Below are 22,541 nucleotides of genomic sequence, written 5' to 3' on the forward strand. Positions count from 1 at the left end.
CAAAGACGACAGTTCACTTTTTGTTTGAGTGGAACCGCACCGCCCGCTAACAGGCGAACGTCCGACGTGTTTCTCATTTCATTCACTAGATGGCGTTGCGCTCAACGCCTGTAGGATACTGTACCGCATCGCACAAAACTTTACGTGGCGGGCAGCGTTGGACAATCGGTCGGAGTGAGGTGATTTTCGGAGACATTTTTATCCTTCGAATCTAAATGACCTATGTTCAAGTTAACCGTGGATTACTGACAGCTTGGATTAGAGTAGTTGCTTTTAGGGTTCAATAGGTCCAATACGGACCCTAAAAGCAACATTCACGTCCAGGGCGGCCTGTGCGACACTGGCTGACGTCCAGGGTCTCTGTAACACTCACGTCCAGTATGGGTCCGCGGCAGTAGCTGCAGCGCGGCGAGAACAGCTGGTGGTAGTCGTGCTCGCAGAACGGCTGGCCGTCCCGCTCGAAGAAATTCTTGTTGCCCAGCTCCATGTTGCAGTGGCTACAGGTAAAGTGTTCAGGATGCCACGTTTTGCCCAGCGCCGTAATTACCTGAAATTCAGGCAGAGTTCAGATGATAACGTAAAAAATATGCACTCATGACCAGGAATACCAAGTGTTTATTCGCTAAACCATCCCTTAACTTGCATGGTGCGCTTAATAAGTGTGATGAAAATACAATAACAAGGAAAGAATTAAAAAAGAAATGATTTGCATCGTAAGTCAGAAGTCATAGAATTGCTTGCAAGACCTCATCGACTGAATAAATAGTGTGCAACGCATCCACTCCCAGCACACAAGCCTGGCTTAATTACCAGCCCCTATTGCCCGTGATCCCACCCACTACATGTCACAGCCGACACCTAGCGAGCAAACGACCTTTTCATTAAACGCACCAGTCACGTCCTCTAATGGTCTCATTCCTCGGCTTCAGTGCTCTTCAGCCTGCAATCCTTTAAATACCAACTCATATCCGGTGTGCTACAGTTCCTTTTCTCCCTCTCCCTCTCCCTCTCCCTCTCTCTCTCTCTCTCTCTCTCTCTCCATCTCTCTCTCTCTCTCTCTCTCTCTCTCTCTCTCTCTCTCTCTCTCTCTCTCTCTCTCTTCTCTCTCTCTCTTTTTATTAATCCCTTTTTCTATCTCCGTGTCTTTTTCCCACTCTCTTCATAAATCCTACCTCTCCTCCTTCTTTCCGTCCGTCCCTCCCTCTCTTCTCTTCCCCTCCTCCCTCCTCTCCAGATTCAGCTCTCCGACCGACCTGTCCGACGATCGGCTGTCCGCAGGCGGCGCAGGTGCCTTTGACGGCCGTGTTGACGCCCTGCCTGTCCATATCGTCCTGCAGGTTACCCAGCATGGTGTCTAGCTGACTAGCTTTGGCCGGCTGCTCGAGCGGCGGGTCGTGGGTCTCCTCCACCACCGTGCGCTGGTACGAGGTGGCGTGGATCTGCCGAGAGGGGAGGGGTTAGGTGATGCAGAGCTGCCCAGAGGGGTAAAGGGAGGAAAGGGTCATAAGAGATGACTTGTTTGTCTTTCTGATCCTGACCTGACCTGACATCATGCAAGTATGGCGATAAGTTAGGCTTATGAGTTATGAGACATACGTTAATATGGCTAAGACGAATAAGAGAAGTATTAGATAAACGGTATTCCGCCGACCAAGCCTACGGCCTACAGTGCACCCAAAAATCCATGAGTTCCAACTCCCAAACCCAATCTACAGGACGTATGATACGATTCTATGCCAAAAAAAATCCAACTTACATTGTCCAAAAAGTCTGTTTGAAAATTGGCACCAATGCTGAATCAATTTTTATTTCTTATTTCACTATATGATGAAGTGTCTGAAAACATTCCAATCGGTTCACTCATGAAATATGCCCGTCTGTATATCAGTCAGCCCGACCCCCGGAAGATCCCCGGGGCGGGCAGTTCATCTGTGTAAACACCTCCCGGTCTCCTGTGTGCGCCCATCTGCCGTGCACGCTACCGGAGAGCGTCCCTCATCGCCCTCGAGCTCACTGCAGTCGGCGGGGTGCACGCGTGCATGTGTGTGCACCAGAGCGCCATGCTCCTGATGAAGCATAACGAGCGCTATGTGCGCAGCGAGAGTCGGGAGGGGAGGGGAGGGGGAGCGTTCGTGTCGTGTTGCCATTGGACAGCGGTACAGCATGTCAGCCACAAATTAAGTCGTGACCGTTTTCATTTCAATCCAATCAGTAAAGTGCAAGTCACTGTGATACCTGACAAAGCTGTTGAAGCCTTTCGACACTTCTGATTGACACAATGAGAGCAACATGTAAATGTTTCAGCCAACTATAGAGCAAACTTCTGTGTCGTGCTTCGAAGTTCGAAGTTTCAACACGGATGTTAATCATCGACGGGACCTCTCGCCCAAATGAATGCTACTCCGGCACGAAACACATGTTTTTCATTTGTTTACACGCAGAAGTCACGCGCCAAGCAAAGCAGGAACCCAGCGTGATGGATGGCACGCTGTCGCAACAAGGCCCAGGTGGGCCCGTGTCTTACATCGCCGTCGGGGCCAAGAGCCTAGCTGACACCAAGGCCTCATATCGTCGCAGTTGAGGGCTTAGTCAGGGAGTCATGAGTAACCACGTCAAGCAAGGAACGCTCTCGACGCGAGATGCTCATCTACGGCCGCTCTCCCCGGGGGCGCACCCCCCGTCCGGACCCCCGGACGGCGCGGCGGCCCGCCTCCTGTGGTCTCCGATAAACACTGGCTCGACGCGGCTTGGTAAACCGGCCGTCGACGGATAAACGGCGACCGATTTAGCCTCAGGGCACGTGGCCGGTCACCGGGAGGCGGCGGCTGTGTCACCGGGGAGGGGAGGGAAGGGGAGGGCTGTGTCACCCGGAGGCGGCGGCTGTGTCACCGAGGAGGAGAGGGGGGCTGTGTCACTCGGAGGCGGCGGCTGTGTCACCGGGGAGGGGAGGGGGTGTCACCGGGGTGGGGAGGGTGATGGTAGCCTCCCGCCCGGCGGCGCGCGGCGCAGCTGAAAATAACCGAGCTGGTATGAGCCCAGGGGAGCCGTGACATCGGCTGATGATGAAACGATCACCGGAGCGGGGGACAGGAGCTGCCCCGAGAGAAGCCGCCGTCTGCATCACTGCATATTTCTTATTCAAACAGTGAGGCCGTTTGTGCCTTCACATAAAAATCACACATTTGTAGACGTGGCAATGCAGTGACATTGAATTTTAATGTCGGTATTGGCGGATAATGACATGACAGTATTACAATCCATCACTAAGCGAATATGGAGCAGCGAAGGGGGAAAAGGAAGGAAGAAATCAGAGAAAGTGTGACGTACCTTGAAGTCGGAGAGCGATGCCATCAGGTCGTCCAGCTCCTGGGTGGCGGACGATGTGTTGTGACATCCTTCCGGCACGCTCTCCGTCACCGTCACCGTCCGCGTCTCGAACGTCTTGGCGTTCCTGCCGGGGGTACCGCGCATGTTAGGGAGAGGGGAAGGCGAGACGAGGCAGCGAACCGACAGAATATCGGGGATGAGAGGAGAGCAATAACATTGAGCAACAGAGGCGCAGAGGCAGCTTTCACGCAGGCAGGCTCCCTACATTTTGATGTGGCTTCCGTTCTAATTGAAATCTCCTTTGCGATACGATGCAAATTACGAGTAGAGCGATGTATTATCCAATATAAGTTAGTGTACATATTTTATCATAATGTAATAAGGCAAAACATATACAATAGAATACAATTTTTATATTGAAAATATAAAATATGATAAACCAGGAGGATGATGCAATGCTTTTCTTTGCCAGTCGCACCACATCATGGCGCAACGCAATCTCAAATAAACAATGCACGACCGGCTCATGAACCCCGCGGCGCAGCATCAGAAGCCTTGCTTTTCCTGGCCGAGGTCTATCAACACCCAAAGCGTTTCTTGGCACGGATTAAATGTTTCAGTTCTGCAGAACCATTGACGTGATTTGCGGGCTGGGAATGAAATCCCTCTGTTGGTAAAACAGTGAGTGGACTGATCTGAGAAGTCCGTTGATCACGGCACCTCTGCTGAGGAGAGTGTGGACTGAGTGGCACCGGGTGACCGTCGGGGGGCACCGGGAGGCTGTCAGGGGGCACCGGGTGACTGTCAGGGGCACCGGGTGACCGTCGGGGGGCACCGGGTGACTATCAGGGGGTACCGGGTGACTATCAGGGGGTACCGGGTGACTATCAGGGGGCACCGGGAGGCTGTCAGGGGGCACTGGGAGGCTGTCAGGACTCAGAGGACACTGGGCGACGGTCAGGGGGCACTGGGAGATGGTCAGGGGGCACTGATCGGCGGTCAGGGGGCACCGGGTGACTGTCAGGGGTACCGGGCGGCGGTTAGGGGGCACTGGGTGATGGACAGGGGGCACTGGGCGGCTGTCATCGCCCGATCAGCTGTCAGCGCCTCAGCTCGGAGCGCCGCGGCTGGCCCCCGCCCTGCACTGATTCGGTACCCCTCACCGATCGTCGGGCCGGCCTCTGTGTTTATGCTGCCCGTCCGGCAGTGGTGTACCGTGTCAGCGCTGAGGTCACGGGTAGATAACTGACACCGAGGGTCAGACTGACCCGGGCTGGGAGCCAGGGCAGGCTGCAGTGACCTGGTGATAATTAGAGGCAGGCTGCAGTGACCCAGTGATAATTACAGGGTGAGCCATAAAGATTTACCCATCGAAAATTTAACTTTGTTTCAAGGCGCGCTGACATAGCTATGTCATCTTTTACATACATATAACAACGTCATCTCCTAACTAATAAATGTAGTCTGTTTTCTGTATGCTTGCATTCTTCTTATGTTACGCGCCCGAGACGCGAGAGTACTATGGCACGCGGCCGCCGCACCGTCTTTTCATTAATTTTCCTCGACCATCCATGCTATAACAATGCTGCGCCGTATGTCATTTGCGGTGTTTCAGGGACTCGGTAGAGTCGGGTTTTCAGGATATTTCAATTTGCGAAGCCCGTGGGGCTGAAGTCTGGGATAATTTGTGCCCAGCATTCTTTAGACCAAGCAGTGTTCAGCAGCCAACACCCAGTGGTGATTCCTGAATTGCAGGAGCGGCGGATGTGCGTTAAGACGACCTCGCATTTCAGGAGCGTAGCAGAGACAGTGGACGAGCATATACAAAATGAGCTACACTGTCAGGATTGGAGACAAATATGCGACATATATGCAAAAGATGGCATACCTACTCCAACCCGTTTGGAAACAAAGTGAATTTATCGATGGGTAAATCTTTATGGCTCACCCTGTAGAGGGATCCTGCAGTAACCCAGTGACGGTCGGAGGATGCTGCACTGCTGCAGTGACCCGGTGATAGATAGTGGGAGGCTGCAGTGACTCAGTGACGGTCAGAACAGGTTGCAGTGATTCTGTGCCAGGGGCACAGAATTAAGTGTTGCGAAGTATCTGTGTCTCTAGATTGAACAGTGACAATGCAAGCTTGAACGAATCATAAGCCCTCAGAAGAGGCCTGTTGAATGCCTCATGAAACTAAGTGATGCCAGACCCCAGCAAAGGTCACCCGACATCACTCGCAAGTGCGAACATCTGATGGTTAGCAGAGCCGACATTTATCTCTGTTTATGACCGGAAGTTGAGACGTCTTTCATGCAGAGGTCACCGACACGTTCCCAGCCCTGCTGAAGTTCGCAGCGACTGACAACTTGTCCCAATTTCCATCACCAGACTCGGCTCGTATCCGCAGTAAACCTCCCGGCCTTCGCTGTAACGGCTCTCAGTACTCAGCAGGCCCCGATAAGGCGCTGTAGTCTGCCGGGCACGCTCAGCACCGCCCCCGCTCCCCCGCGGCACTCTGAGGGCGGCGCGGCCCGCTGCGGGCTCCTGCGGTCCGCTCGGCTCGCAGAGGAGGACGCCGCCACGCCGCCGCGCCTTCCCATCGCACGGTCCGAGGGCAGAGCAGCGACCTTGGCCGCCCGCAACCTCATCACAGCCACTCACCGCATCCCACCGCATCCCACCGCATCTCACCACATCTCTCTATATCCCTCTCTCCATTTCTCACCGCATCCAACCACTTCTCTCTGCACATCTCACCACATCTCTCCGTATCCCTCTCTCCATTTCTCACCGCATCCCGCCGCATCTCTCCAAATCTCACCACGTCTCTCCGCCCGCGCCTCCATCCGTCAGGGATTCCGTTCATCATCCTCCGCCTCCGCCCGCCGCCGGGGCTAGACAGACTTCCGCCAACACCAGAAACTGCCGCCAGTCGGCACCGGCCACGGCCCGACACCATCTCTTGTTAACGCTTCTCCGCGGGGTTCCACCGTCACCTGACGATGACGTCATCTGTCTTAGACTGACAGCTCATGACAGCGGCTGTTGTCTGTCGCCACCCACACCGCTGCCGTGCCCGCTTCCTGGCAGTGGTGGCTGTCACTGCACCATGCCAGGAGCACGGCAGTGGCAGGTGCCGGCCTTGGCTCTGCCGGCGGCGGCAAAGGACCGTTTGTTTACCTGCAGAGGGGGCGGCACCCGCCGAGCGGGGCGGGGGCGGGGCGGGGCGGCGGTGGGATGGCGGGCTGGCGTTACCTGACGGCAGGGGGTCCCGCCGGGCCTCGCCCTGGCCTGAATGGATTTGGGAAGGGCCGCCCGCTACGGGTTGCGGATTGTGGAATGTTTAATGCCGTGTTTCAATGAGATAGCCCGGCCAACAAGGAATTTAGCATGAATCCTGTTCGTTTATGCATTTCCATTATGTTGTGCCATATTCATGAAGAGTTTGACGTAATATCCTCATTGAAACATACCATTACTGTGTGTTAGTTCAAAACTGGTTTGAGAAGTTCTAGTTTAGGTTCTATGAATTTCGCGGAAGATTACGATTCCCTCGTTCATTGTTCAACAATTGCCTTCAAACGTCGCCCTGATGACAACGCCTTTTGTGCTCTGCACAAAATGCATCCATGTTCACAAATAAGTCATGTTTATGCAGATAAAATGGCTATAGATTGACTTGGGATATAAGTATAACGAGCATCATTATGTTTTGAACGAGAGCATGACTTCTCGAAGGCCATTCAGCCGATCTGAACATTACGACCCGGTATTAAATCTCACAATCAGCCACATTTCAAGCCCAAAGCCCAACAGCCCCACCCACACTATCCACCAATCTGACTCGTTCGTCCCTCCCGGGATACTTACTGGGGTGGTAGCACATAGTCGACGATCTCAATCAGCTCGAGAATCTGCCCCGGCCGGCCCATGGTTTTGCGTCTCTCCACTGTGCCCCTGGCTCGCGCAAATCGCCACTCCGAGTCACCTGACCTGACCGCACGGTGCACACTCAGGTCACCTGAAACACGACCGTCGACCCTGCAACACCAGTGGGCCTCCCGCGAGCGACCTTCACACTGGCGCGTGGATATGTTGATCGCAGTTCACACCTCAACTGCAAACCCACACCCCACCTCACCACACTTCCTCACTGTCAAATCTGATACAAGCTTGACTATAGCTCGGTGGTCGACCCGCCCGAACTCGGCTCGAACCGCCAGTCAGCGGCGGATGTTCTCACTACCCCGAGCCAAGAGAAGATCGTTAATCACACGGTGCTTTTCGCAGCTCGCGCAGTCGACCGAGCTGGGCGGCTGAAGGCGGCAGACGACGGTGCTAGGACGGCTTACGGAAATTCTCTGGACGACTTCCGTTGATCCAAAAAAGTTTTCAGAGCTGCTTGGAACGGGGGATGCATGTCGGGCACGCCCCACGAATGGACACCTGTTTGTCACTTTTTCTGTAGATGATAGATCCCTATCCGCGCAGCACTTCTCGCAGCTCTCAGCGATCGACGCCCAGGACTGCAGTGTGGGCGGCACGGTGGGCGGCTCTCGGGCGGCTTGGTGGGCGGCTCTCGGGCGGCTCGGTGGGCGGCTCTCGGGCGGGCCTGCTGCTCGTGACGAGCTGCCACCAGGACTGGCGCGGCGGAGCGGGCCGACGGCAGCGGCGGGCGGCGGACTGACGTCACCCAGCCGACAGAGCGGCGGAGAGCGGGGTAGAGCGTGGGAGACTGAGCGCTGAATGAATGGGCTATGTAGATCGAAAGGGGAAGATCGCTTAAATCAGCGGAGTATGCTATAAACGCTAAAATGCAGGAAAAGAACAGGCGGCGAGCTATGAAGCAAGGAGTAAACGAAATGAACAGTTCACTACCTCACTATTTTACCATTGATGACCTCTGGTGACCTGATCTTTGATGGAGTTAGTGATCGACTGGAATAAATCTGAGACAGAGCTAAGACAATGAGGATGTCACTTGAATGACTCGAGAGGAGATGAAAGGAAGTCTTCGTAAACTGACGGAAATGCAGATTTAAGTTGACTTAAATTGCTGCTCAGCAATACGAATGACAGGAGGACTACGAGACGAAAAAGTACAGGCTCGAGGCCAGCAGTCTTAAAACTACAGGAGGCCGGCAATGCATGGATATGACGGCAGCCCAATCAGAGAACTTTCACTCTCTCAGTCTCTCAGACACTACCAGCGTCGGCGCCGTCGCTATCGACCTTAACAGGGTTCGTCGCGTCGTCGATACCAATGCTCGGGACCACTGGACTGTGATTCATCACCACTTTGACACTCCTAGCAGGCCATGAGTGTCGCGAGGAGTGCCGTGAGTGTCACGAGGAGTGCCAGGAGTGTCGCGAGGAGTGCCAGGAGTGTCGCGAAGAGTGCCAGGGGCGTCACGAGGCGCGGGCTGGCACGGCCGGAGACACACCGGGCGCCGTGTGCGGCTGACGGAGCGGAGCGCAGACGGAGATGGATAGGGGTATTTGGGGTATTCTGGGAGAGGCTGTTACGGATTGCGCTGCGGCTGTCGATGTTTACATATGGTGTGTGGCGTCAGCTGCCGTTATTCTATCCGACACAATGCGGATATATTTACTGTTTATCTGGACCTGGAGCCTCATGTTACCAAGGGAACAGCTCAGATCGATCCCGATTACATGCGCCGTGTCTGCTTCAGCTGGACTACCGGTATTTGGTATTCAGAGCAGTAAGAACTTACACCGCTTCTCCAAGTCAAAACGGCCGCTAACGGCCGGTATTACGATCACCTGGGATGCACTGTCAGAGGATCTGCGAGTGAGTGACTGGCGTATATTTCGGTGAGTGTTGTATTTGCCAACAGCTACCGTTACATACGGCGTAGGACGTACTTACAAATAAGAGTGGCATTTATAAGTCATAATTTTAATAAGAATCAGACCTCAATTTCATCCTTCATTTCTGAAGATTATAACGTCATTGGTAACCAATACACATTGAATAGACAGGACAAAATTTAATTGGTTACACATATAAATAAACAGGACAAAATTCATAGAGGAAATTGTAACTTCTTAAAAATGTATTATAGGATATTGGAAGACACTGATTTGAGCACGTCAGCTGGTCGATGCTGAGAGCCAACAGTCTCTAGACAGCCACGCAGTGAAAAGCACCGAGCAACGAATGACCTCACTGCAACAGCGTGCATTACAGAGCCTTTGTCGCCGCTGAATGCGCGGCGCTGCAGCTTCGCAATACAGTGAATACAATGGCGCACCACTTATGTGAAGCCACATATGGGTTTCATCGGCATGCTTCCTCTGCATTTGGCTCACCATGCACATGCACATCATCCACCCGGTCAGTTGCATTCCTTCATCAACATCAGTGCTTGATACGGGAGTCGTGACTCTAGCAAACCCTTATAAAGCGTCGGTGCTATAACAAACTGGAATTAATAAAAACAATGTTTTCAATCAGTTGATTCAAGAGCCATCAACCAGATTCAAGTCCACCGTGCAATACGGTATGTTGGACACACAAGATCACACGAATACGCCAGTAAGCTTTTGCATATTCGTCCCGTCTGCTCAGAAGTCAAAGAGGCATATCCGACATCCAACGGGATTAAACAGCAGACGGCTTAGGTAAGTACCATTGATTAACCACTAGCCAGGTTTGGCTATCTCGTTTGCCCGCTGCGTGACATCGAGGCAGCATTTGCATGAACGCCTGATATATCACATCCCACCGATAATCCCATGGCTGAACTTGATCGTTGCACATCCCAGGCTCTCTACATTCCTGAGACATATCTCTTCCCTCTGTATGTGGACGTCGCATTCCTCCCCAGCCCTGCCCTGAGAGGCAGTGGGGACTGGAAGGGTGCGCGGACCCCTGAGGTGCCCTAACGAGTCCTATTTGTCACCTGGTCCTTCCCTGGCGGACCCCGCGAGGTCGAGGACCCCTGACGGCACCCTGGGAGACCTCAGCCAGGTACGAAGTCCCGACCGACAGTGTTTGTTTGCGGGATTATGTATGTTGATTTGCCCGCTGTGGATTATTAATGCAGAGAATGTCAGGTGGGAACGCAGTTCGAAGGGCGCTGAACCGAGCCCCGGGGTCAAGGCTTGCTAATCGAAAGCGGCGTACACACAGAAAAATATTGACACCGTTAGCGGTGTAATTGCACAGTACATATCTGAGCACTTGAGGAAAGTTAATTTAGTCCCTTCCCCGCTTAAATTACTCGCGCTTCTAAATGAACACCAGGAAGAAGGTAATAGAACACTGTTAGGAGGGTTGGGTGTTTTACTACATGTAGCCCACTACATGTACATGTAGTGTTTTGCTACTACTACATGTAGTACTACATGTAGCAAAACACCCAACCCTCCTAACAGTGTTCTATTACCTTCTTCCTGGTGTTCATTTAGAAGCGCGAGTAATTTAAGCGGGGAAGGGACTAAATTAACTTTCCTCAAGTGCTCAGATATGTACTGTGCAATTACACCGCTAACGGTGTTAATATTTTTTCTGTGTGTACGGCGGACTGGCTCGACAAACACCAACCAATACGAATGGTCTATTTAATAAAAGTGATGTGATGAACCTATACGAATGGTCTGTTCGAACAAATCACTGCTGTCTGTTCGATAAACGGTCGTCGACCATTGCGATGGTCTATTCGATAGACTGTCACAGACCACTGCATATGGTCTGGCCAACAACCAGTCGTCGGCCATTGCTGTCTGTTCGATAAATACCACCTCCCAGTAGTCAGTGCTCAGTTCGTCGACACAGCTGTGTAGTGCGTGTCTGGTAAATTGTACTCACGGGCTGGGGATGATGTCCAGCTCGTCGACACATCTGTCTAGTGTGTATCTGGTAAATTGTACTCACGGACTGGGGATGATGTCCAGCTCGTCGTGAGAGGCCGGTTGGACGGCCACCATGTTGGAGACAGGCGGAGACGGCGACTCTGAAACGACCAAAGACACGAAATTAGTGGCACTGAGCAATGGACATTGGTGGACGCCACTCTGACAGTGGGAAACTGATGGATAAGTTGAGGTTCTATAGGTGGAAGTAGCATAGCTTTACCTTCTTTACACACTCTTACGAAGGATAAAATGATGAAGAGGACTGATGAAGGTTGAAGGATGAAAGATATAAACAATGAATGAGTTGATAAAGAATGAAGGGTGATGGATGATTGATGTAGGATGGAGGAAGAAGGACAAATGACGAAGGATGGAGGTTGTAGAAAGAAGGACAAATGACGAAGGATGGAGGTTGGAGGAAGAAGGATAAATGACGCAGGATGGAGGTTGGAGAAAGAAGGACAAATGACGAAGGATGGAGGTTGGAGAAAGAAGGACAAATGACGAAGGATGGAGGTTGGAGAAAGAAGGACAAATGACGAAGGATGGAGGTTGGAGAAAGAAGGATAAAGGATGGAGAATGAAGGATGAAGGATAGATGATGAAGGATGACGGATGAATAAAGAAGATTTAGAATGGTACTATGAGACGCAAGGACGGAAAACGCATCCTGTCAACAAGTTACGCAAAGCAAGTGCCGGTCTCAGTGTTTGGTTCACGCACACTCTGGCACGCCTACACACGAGTACTGTCACGTTTAATGCCATTCGCTGTCAAGTAGCGTGAAATAATACAGGGTTCGTACGGCGTGACTTGGCTTCCTGGCCAGGCGAGTCGCTGCCAGCAGCTGTCAGCTAGTGACAGATGCTGTCAGCTCTGGTGACGTCACGGAGGTCAGACAGTCAGCCCAGGGGTGAAGTCAGCCGGTGCGAACCCTCCCGAGGGCCAGAGGACGTGACAGCGATGACAGAAGGTGGCAATAGACAGATAGATAGACAGACAGACAGACAGACAGACAGACAAACAGACAGACAAGTATAGGCATACATACATGCAGGCAACACACAGATAGGTGTTACCAGTTGCCACCCACGAAGCTTCCGTAAAACACGGCGGCAGACGCCCCCCCCCCCCCGTTCCCCATGTTTGGCACCCAGCCAGCCGGTGGGCCTTCTGATGTCCGCTCGGCATCCGGTGCCCCCCCCCCCCCTCCCTCCCCGGGCCCACGATCCGTACTATTTCCGTCCATCACGTCTCATCTGCGCAGCTCCTCCGTACTGGGTCAAGGCTACTACAGCAGGGATGGCACCACGCTGACGGCACTTTGGCACGATGAAGACATGCGCGGTTTATTCGTCTGCGGTAATCACAACATGTCGGGAATAGCCGAGACCCCGTTCCCAGCAACTGATTGAAGCGGTTAGCGCATTATCAGCTGCCAGGCAGCAGTCAAGTCTTTATATTCAGTTCATAGTCTGCTGTTTTACTCCCACGGCCGGTGTGACCGGATTAGAGTGGGAAGTCGGATTGGAGCTCATCCCAGGTGGTGAGGCTAGACTTCGGAGCTGTTGGGGCAAATTGTACCCGAATAACCAATACCAAACACTTCTTCGTCGCTTCCGCTTTTGAGCGTCTCAGCTGAACTACCGCAAAACTTGACACACTCGACATTATACTCAACATAACCGTGCAAAATCATGGGAATTCTGTATAAGCACTAAGCAGGCTTGGGTGATTGGGTATGTAAAAATCTAGCCTCTTTTAATTCCATCGAAATGAGAATCAGACCACTAATGCATTTATTCTCGCTTTTCGCCCTGCAGTGGAGCCGTTTCATATGACGCTACACCCCCGTGCGGACCCCATATAAGGTAGTGTTCACCGGTTGCCGGACGTGCACCAGCTGTACCACGCTGCACTGTTCCGTGTGCACCGAACACGAGCGTGGTGACAGGTCAGGTGTGCTCTGCAGGGTCCAGGTGCGTAGATACGCCCCATCCCGATCCAGCCGAAAGCTCTCTGGGAAGGAGCGTCCCACAGTCTGCAGTGGCATGTGCCTGCCACAAACGCGCTATTCTTTTAGTACGTTGAACTCGCTGCGATATGTCATGGGCTGGGCATCGGGCAGGCCGAGCGCACAGGGTGCAGTAAGGCTGTACATAATGTATAGGTAGTGTATTGCATAGTGTATTGATTGTATTAGAAGGTCGCATTGCTTTTTCATGTGCGCCATCACGGCTGCAAGGCGTGTGTCGGCATGTGCCATGCCGTAAAAGAACTGCGATCGATAACTCATTTATTACGAGTGTGATTGTGCAAAGGTAGTCGCATTTCGGACATACGCAACTAGATACAAGGCATGCAGACAAGAATCGCCAATTGAATCTATTGTTACACGGTCATACATAAACGGTCAGGTGCTAATAAAGGTAGGTAGTATATCGTTCATGCATTCATGATTTGACTCAATCTGAGCAATACATACATAGAACACATTTCCGCTAACCAACTGCCAGGCTCTATAAAGTGTTTTGAATAAAGCAATTTCCTTTTAAGATGTGCATAATGCAATGTACCCTACCTGCCTGACCAGATGTGTATACTGCGCATATTCAGACTCAGACCCGCACGGTCCGCACTGCGCAACGGAGTTTCTATAGCAAGTCAGAAAACAAATATACATGCAGGACGACATTTCCACATTCATGAATTCAGTAACTTCAGTTCTGACGCAATTCTAATTCCATTTCATTGCTTACAGATGCATTTAACAGAGGGCTGGGTTAAGGTCACAAAGGCTACCTATGCTGAGCCGATTACAAATTGAGTTAAAGGAAATAGTTCACTTTCACGAAATTATTTTTTTTGCAATGGATTTATGATTTTTTATGTTCAAAATGATCAGCAAAGAAAATAAAACCTATTTATAACAAAAGATTATTTTCTATATTTTGATAATAAGAAGAACTTTTCAGTTTCTGTAAGGCACAGGCGATCCAGTATGAAAAGAGCATGGGTCCCGAAAATTCTTCAGAAACTAGAGAAATGATCGCGGCCACCGGCATTTGGGCGATCTGCTGCTGCTGAATGTCCTTATTGATCAGTACGAGAATTTCTCTAGAGTTCTCGTAGATAATTTCTCTAGTTTCTGAAGAATTTTCGGTACCCATGCTCTTTTCATACTGGATGCGAATATATGCAAGGCACACATCCTCAACGCAAGACACCTTTTTCGGGACGAGAAATAGAATATCTTTGCCTAGGGTGATCGTTGGGCTGTAAAAGCTCCTGATTTATGCTCGTCTCAGCCCAGGCTACGGAACTGCTATTCCAGTTCAAAACCCATGTTAAGAAGTGAACTATTTCCTTTAAGTGGTTAACCACAAGAAGTAACGTCTGTATTATCGCAAGCGGTGAGCTCGGCATGGTTTCATCCAGCGTGTGATGGTGGGAACCGCTATTTGGTGGTGAGATAGTTTCAGAAGACATCAGGGGCGGATCCAAGGGGGGGGGGGGTCACATGGGTCATGGCCCCCCCTTGAGGCCCGGGGGCCCAAAGACCTGCCAGGGGCACCACCGGCCTATCAGGGGTATCACAGTCCTGACAGGGGCACCACAGGACCGCCAGGGGCACCACAGGCCTAGCAGGGACACCACGGGCCTGGTGCCCCTGGGCCCTGACAGGACTGTAACGCCCTTGACAAGCCTGAAGTGTCCCCGGCAGGCACGTGGTGCCCCTGACAGGCCTGAGGCGCCCCTGCAAGGCCGGTGGTGCCCCTGGCAGGTCTGTGGTGTCCATGGCAGGCCTGTGGTGCCCTTGCTAGGCCTCTGGTGCCCCTGACAGGCTTGTAATGCCCCTGGAAGGACTGTGGTGCCCCATGGGCCCTGAAAAGCCTGAGGTGCCCCTGACAGGCCAGTGGTGCCCTTGCTAGGCCTGTGGTACCCCTGGCAGGCCTCTGGTGCCCCTGACAGGCTTGCGGTGCCCTTGGAAGGACTGTGGTGTCCCTGGGCCCTGACAAGCCTAAGGTGCCCCTGACAGGCCCGTGGTGCCCTTGTTAGGCCTGTGGTGCCCCTGGCAGGCCTCTGGTGCCCTTGCTAGGCCGCTGGTGCCCCTGGCAGGCCTCTGGTGCCCTTGCTAAGCCGCTGGTACACTGCGCCCGGAGAGGACTGGTGCCCCTGAAAAGTCTGAAGTGCCCCTCGGCAGGCCCGTGGTGCCCCTGACAGGCCCAAGGTGCCCCTGCGAGGCCGGTGGTGCCCCTGGCAGACCTCTGGTGCCCCTGGCAGGTCTGTGGTGCCCCTGGCAGGTCTGTGGCGCCCCTGGCAGACCTGTGTTGACTGGTGCCCCTGCTAGGTCGCTGGTGCCCCTCACAGACCTGTGGTGCCCCTGGGCCTTGACAAGCCTGAGATGCCTGGCTATGACAGGCTCGTGGTGCCCCTGATAGACCAGTGGTGCCCTTGCTAGGCCTGTAGTGCCCCTGGCAGGCCTCTGGTGCCCCTGCTACCCCTGCGCCCGGAGAGGACTATGGTGCCCCTGAAAAGCCTGAAGTGCCTCTCGACAGGCCCGTGGTGCCCCTGGGCCATGACAGGCCCAAGTTACCCCTGCGAGGTCGGTGGTGCTCCTGGCAGGCCTCTGGTGCCCCTGGCAGGTCTGTGGTGCCCCTGGCAGGCCTGTGTTGACTGGTGCCCCTGCTAGGCCGCTGGTGCCCCTCACAGGCCTGCGGTGCCCCTGGAAGGACTGTGGTGCCCCTGCCCCTAGGGGTGCTCATGGGCCCAACAGGCCCGTTGTGCCCCTGACAGGCCTGTCGTGTATACTTGCTAGACCTGTGGTGCCCCTGCTTCATGGCAGGCCTGTGGTGCCCCTGGCGGGCCTGTGGCGCCCCTACAAGGCCGTAGGTGCCCCTGACAGGTTTGTGGTGTCCCTGGAAGGACTTTGGTGCCCCTGACAAGCCTGAAGTGTCAAGGACAGACCCTTTAGACGCCAGGGTCAAGTTCGTCGGACTGACAACGATTTGCTTACCTGATAACGTTCCTGGTAAGTACTCACTACTCAGCGTCCACAACATATATACACATAGCACATTCATATATACTTGCTTTATGCTTACAATTGGTAAATATGGTTGTGGCTAAGAGTTAAGATACTGACTAAAAATAAAAAAAAAAATAAAAAACTGAAAATCCACCAAAATGAAGTGGACGAAATCCGTTGAGTTTTTAATTTTGGGTATAGGTAGGGGCACCACTTCGATTCATGACCCTCCCCTTGGAGTTTTCCTGGATCCGCCCCTGGAAGACATAAACTCGCACCACACTACCAGTAGTGATCATTGGGATAAATTGACGAACTGATCTACCGGCAAAATATCACATAATTATTTATTTACTGTGAGATAATGCCTAAGCTACCCACAAAGCACCGAGGTGATGAGCTCCATCGAGTCACGAAGGTGATGGTTCTCATACCAGAGTTTAGTAGAGCGGTTTTCCGAAGCTCGGCGTGGTACAGCTGGTGTCTCAATGATCTGTGCCGTGTGCAAGAGTGCGTACCTAAAAGATGGCAAGAACGGCTACTCTATAATCGATGTGCAGTTTTATTGAATGAGTAGTGCCCATCAGAGTAGGTCTGTCTTCGGTAAGCAGCTACCGTCAGATCCAGACTAAAACTCCTGTTTGCAGTCCTCCGTCAGAGTGAAAGCTTAGCTACCTTTTCTGCAGTCCTCCGTGGGGCAAAATTATCTTCGGCACTCACTTCACCCAAGCCGAGTGCAGCTCCATCTCATCCTTCAGTAAGTCAGGTGTGTGAGTGAGTCGTTTCAACGACAGCAAAGCTCTTCCCAGTGCTTAGTGAGATGCTCACATCAAAGTGGAGCTCTCCTCTGGTGCTCCGTGATCACTAATCAGCAAGTAGACACCATCAGGCTCAAGCTCTCTTCCTCTGTGAGAAGCCCGGCGCCAGCGCTGAAGCCGTTCTCCTGGCCCCAGTCGGGATCGTAGTCAAACACATTGAACGAAGCCGACTGCAGCCGCGCGCCCAGACCCACGTAGCCCACCCTGGTCGGCGGCTGCGCGTATGACGATCCCTCCATCAGGTTCTGTGTCAGCACAAGTCGAGCCGAGCCGTCCGCAAGGTAGTCGAACAGCTCAACGATGCCTTCGGTGAACCTGACGAAGAACTGCTGGAACTCTACCGGATGAACCGGCGTACAGGAGTGCAGAGAGAATTGGTGATAGCTGATGTTGACAACATTCTTGAGTTCGACATACGCGATGTCGTTCATGATGATGACTGCGATCACCAGAGGGTGGTGAAACTGTTCCTTGAAGAACACCTGGCAACCGCCGGAGCCGGCGCAGTCGAACCCCACAGAGGTAGTGGCAAGGGCGGTCTCGGAGACACGGCGCCACAGAACTGTCATCTTGGGCACCGTGTACACCCGGCCGTGCGTCCAGCCCTGCTCTGAGGTGAGCCACGGGTCCACCAGGTGGGCGCCCAGCCGCCAGTGGCCGACCACGCCGCTTCCGGGGTACGACTTCAGCCTGACGAACTGCAGGTCGTCAGGCAGCGTCAGGTTCACCCTCACCACCTGGTGCGCCGTGGAGGTGACGGCTGAGATTCGCACCTGGCCCGCACACCAGCCGACACTGAGAGCCGTCAGCGCCGGCGGCTGCAGCAGCGGCTCGGAGAGCGTCACCGGGTACGTCCCGCCGTTCGTCCTGTCCATGATGACCACGGCCTGACGGTGAAGGTGAATGCTGAGCTTCACCGTGCTCTCGTCCAGCTCCGTGGCGAGGTCGATGATCATGTTGTAATTGGAGGTGACGCCGAGGTCGATCTGACACTGCTGGTCTGTGATCTGTTTCCAGAGCGAGCTCCAGATGTCCCCCGAAGTCCAACCGTCGACTGAGGTCGGCAGCTGGTGACCGAGAAGAGTCCAAGAGTCGCCAGCGGCCGGCTGGTCGGGCTCGGAGCACAGAAGGACGCACTGGTCGGCAGCGTCGGCCGGTAGCGGACAGTCGGGACTGGCGGGTCGCGGCGCCGCCGGACTCAGCTCCACGTACCGGGACGGGACATCGTCCACCTGCAGGCCACCGCCCTCAGCGTCACAGGCGGCGCGGCTGTACATCAGGCAGAGGTTCCGATCGCAATCGTGCAGCAGCGCCGCGCAGCCGGTCGTAGGACCTCGCAGCAGGCAGTGGCGGAGACAGGAGAGCAGGCTGGGAACCCCGCTCTCCACGGAGTCCGGCGCCGCCACGGGTCTGACGTCAGTCCAGCTGCGCGCTGCTAACGACTGAGGCTCGGATGTAACGCCGAGTACCATCATAGAGAGCAGCAAAAGAAGACGAGAGACGCGCAGCGCCACTAACGCAGCAGCCATGATGAGGCGACGCTGGAACGACGGGAAACGTGACCAACAGGCAGCCACCCTGCCAACCCCAGCAGCGAAGTCGCCTTCTTCAGAAGGACTGCTTCAGTCCCGCAGCTCGCTCTATGCGACGTTGAAGGACTGCAGAACACTGCCGAGTGCCGAGTAGTGCTCAACGAAAGCCGTCCGATGCTTCATATCGTTTCCTCAGCAACCCTGCTCGATCGAACCTGCGCATCTAAGGTAACCTGATCCACGAACCGAGTGCGTGCCAGTGCCCTGTGCACTGTTATGCCGCCTCTCGGTCAGCGGCATTGTGGCGACTGGAAGCCGAGGTTCCCAATGATAATGGCCTTTCCGCTATAGAAGTGGCTGATAGATGGTAGCATCAGCAGCTACGTCACGAGCTATTGAAACGCAGGAGTGTTCAAGGGTTGAGAAACGTAGCATTTAGCTATTCAGCATCGAGCGCGTAAGGCCACAAATGAAACTGGTAGCCCCGTATCCTAAAAGCCACTACCACTTCAATGCGCTTTTAGCTCGTATTGATAGCTTTTCACCACACACAACATTCTTTGCAACACAAAAGGTGCCTCAGTTTGGCAAGGTTTTGTTGAAAGGAAGTGCGTCGTGCATGCCCAACTCCCTACACAGTGACTGGCTTTACAGATAAATCAAAACCAGCTTTATATCGTCAGTACCATGTTCATCGTTACACGGTGATAAGCCTGACATCTATCATCACAGCAGTGCAGTAATGTAGTTTGAGCCTGAGGTACTTCGAACTCGACCGCCAGCTGGTGCACCTCACATGAGCTCCATTGGGCTTTATACGACTACGAGTATCATACAGATGGTGCCACTCATTATACAGTCGCCCTGCGAACGGCAACGTGTCCGCGGGACTGTCATTTCCCGCACCGGTTAAAGGTAGTGTGCCACCTTCCAATGATTTCCCATTTTATTTTTCCTAGTATAAGAAGCTTCTGTTTTTACCTAATATCGCAAAAAAAAATCAAAATGGGCCTAAAATAGTGCTTTTTTCGCCTAAAAGTTTATCGGTTTTTCGATATGTATAACAACTGTAGTGGGCTGACCTGCAAACAGGCGTCGGCAACAATCGCGAATGCGGCGCACATGTGACAATAAGCAAAAGTCATTATAGAGTTACGACGTACGGGAATGAGTTATCAGCTGTCTAATCGTAGACAACACAATGGCGAATTTAAACTGTAAGCCTGTATTGGTATTGTTACTTTAATTTGGCTGTCGAACATTAATTTATGGTTTGAAATATGATTTTATGTAAAATAATTGATATGAAACAGCCGTCTCTAAAGTTATGACCCCATCTCACCACATGAAAGTGGCAGAAATGATAATGATCAGCTGACACATTTTTCTTGGCCGAAGTCAGAGCGCGCGGCCCGACTCACCACCACCGCACCACAAAGCATGAGCAGAAGCCACCTGCGGTAGACCGCGCCCAAAGCCAGGGCCCCGGTAACGTGAGGTAGCCGAGTCGGGGCAGCATGCGCTGACCCCATAGAAATAAAGACTAGAAGGGACAGCTGCCTCTGCGGCGTACGTGAACTGCGCCGCCATTGAACCACAGTCAAGGACTGTGGTTGTTTACATGGGACCCTATGGCGGAATCGTGTAGTTGGGTGCTTTCGTGCTCTATTATATGAAATTAAAGGGGTGCAGGGAGATTTCGGATAGAGCCCCATGAACAAAATTCATCAGAGAAAACGTTGAAACACATTTTGGGTGAGTGATTAACTGTTTTCTATGATATTCTGGAGGTTAAATATGAGGAACTCCACGCAGACGTGACTTGTAACAGTTGTGCTATCGATGGGCATGTTATTAGCATCATGTACTGACAGAAACTCAACCTTTGTGTTTTTTACATTCTGGTTTACTTCAAATAGTCATTTTATTCATTTATTAAATTATTTTGTGTCACGCTTATTGTCTGAATGACTTGCTCTCAGCTCAGTCTCAAGCAGTTATATTTCTGGCTTTATATACACCCATGGCTAGAAAGTTTGATGAAATACCAAGTAAATAAAATTAAAAAGAGCACGTTTTATACTTGAACTGCTCTTAAGTGCTAAAACCTACCTTTGTTATGTCTGCGACCGCCCCTCGCATGGCAGTCGTTGATGGTGTTTGGCGCTCAATAGCAACACCTTTTAAGGTGCGGTTAATTTATTCAAGAAATAATATTTTTGTATCTTTATTTGAAATGCCTCCAGTTTTTTAAGTAAAAATATGAATATTACCATATGTATTTCATTTTGTCCCTGAATTCTGGACTTGGACTTGGTGAAATTCATTCAAATCAATCCCTACCTTGACCTACCTACCACCTGCAATGAAAATGATTGCAATATGAAAGTGAGATCTTGGGCTTTTCGTGAATGAGTTGTATCTCAATTTATGTCTTTCTCTTTTTCAGTTCTGAAGCTCTGCTCACCAGTGGATGCAAGAAGATGCAAACAAGAAGTTGTATTTTCTGGATTCGACTTCCAGGCATAACTGTCAAGTGTCGAGCAGCCCAGTATTGCCCCATGGGTATATACTGCCTTGGCCCCATGCAGGTATGTGCTGTGCAGTCAGCATGAGTTTATTATTCACATGCTAATGATAAATTAAAAGGAATGTCTGAATGTTGAACAGTGAGTGCAAGCAGCTGTTGCGAATTGCCACTAAATACACATTACCCACATTTATTTTTATAGAAATAATTATTGTACACTTCCAGCTACCTAATGTCAAATTTGATTTTGTAACTGTGTTAGATGTGAAAACATACTTGTTTGTCTCGTCAGTTTGGCTCATATTTAATTCATTTTTATCACAAAAGGACATTTTTACCTCAGATTCATGCAGTACTGCAGCTTAAATGACTGCTTAATGTGTCATCTGTCCATTCCATGCACACTGCAGACATTATCTGTTCAAAAAGTTTAATATCTCTGTTTTGTCTTATCTTTCAGTTTTCCTAAGGATCATCAGGAAAGTAAGGAGTGGCGAGGAAGAGGCTGTTCTACCCTGGTCAGACACGCAGCAAAGCTGACACAGCCAGCAGAGCTCTGCAACAGCAATGGGTCTGCTACCACTTGGTTGAAAGCATCCTGGCTTCTGGAACGATAAGACTGGGCTGCAGCAGCAGCTGCAGCTCTGTTGGCGCTGTTGGTTGACGAGTGACAGTCTAAGTCGGCCTCGGTTGTCGGCTAAAGGCCGCCGCGGCGCCTAGTGTGGTGATGGCTGCAATGTCTGATGGCGTCTGTGTGAAAAGCACATGCTTATAGCAGAGAAGAACTTTGTTTCACACAACGCTGTATGTTAAAAGTAGATTGTTATTATACGGTGCATTTCTAGATATCTCGGTCAGTGTATTTATTTTGATGGTGTATTTTCTCTCGCTGCTTGCCTCGGATTCCGAATCGTTCATCGTGAGCCGTGAGGGGATAGCTAGGTAGCGGCGATTCGCCACTGTGCACATGATTAACAGGGCCAGCGTGTGCTGCATTGTTAGGGTTCGTCTGTTGTTTGGCATTGCATAAATATTTGGTCAGCTCAGCTGTGGCCATTGGTTGGGAAAGCTGCCCTGCAGGGACGATTGCCGGACGGTACGTGGCGGGGCGGTGGTCTGTCGGTTGCTGGGACTGAGTCGAGCCGACTGGGTGCTGCGAGACGCGGACGTTATGTCTACTACAGACCTACGCAATACTTTTAACTTTTAAGGCCAAAAATGTTAATGTAGGCATTTTATGTAAACCTCCGTAAAAATCATTTGACGCAAGGCTGGTTCGTTATAAGACAGCGAAAATCGAGCGGGTTATTTGTGCATACTTATGCCCTTTCTGGAGGATTGTAGCGATTGTAGCGAGAGTCAGTGTGGTCGACTATGCTCGAGGCTGTGAGACACGGTTGCTGGTGGGGTCGATTGGGGGGGGG

The 22,541-nt window shown here is 52.1% G+C and overlaps 1 protein-coding gene and 1 long non-coding RNA gene across 2 annotated transcripts in view; one reads left to right on the forward strand and one right to left on the reverse strand.

Moving 5' to 3' along the window:
- Positions 1-22,541, reverse strand: part of LOC122367687 (paxillin-like) — a 57,292-nt gene that overhangs the window by 3,123 nt on the left and 31,628 nt on the right. Inside the window, exons 4-7 of the mRNA XM_043341023.1 lie at positions 11,228-11,306; positions 3,328-3,451; positions 1,254-1,439; positions 374-547 (exon numbers count right to left, since the gene is read on the reverse strand). Coding sequence (XP_043196958.1) covers positions 374-547; positions 1,254-1,439; positions 3,328-3,451; positions 11,228-11,306 — 563 coding nt within the window. The remainder of the gene's footprint in view (positions 1-373; positions 548-1,253; positions 1,440-3,327; positions 3,452-11,227; positions 11,307-22,541) is intronic.
- LOC122367690 lies at positions 21,037-21,861 on the forward strand. The gene is made up of 2 exons (XR_006254106.1): positions 21,037-21,178; positions 21,578-21,861. It is a non-coding gene; the product is annotated as an uncharacterized LOC122367690 (long non-coding RNA).

The sequence above is a fragment of the Amphibalanus amphitrite genome, unplaced genomic scaffold (assembly GCF_019059575.1).
Source record: "Amphibalanus amphitrite isolate SeventyFive unplaced genomic scaffold, NRLGWU_Aamphi_draft 000889F_arrow, whole genome shotgun sequence".
Lineage (NCBI taxonomy): Eukaryota > Metazoa > Arthropoda > Thecostraca > Balanomorpha > Balanidae > Amphibalanus > Amphibalanus amphitrite.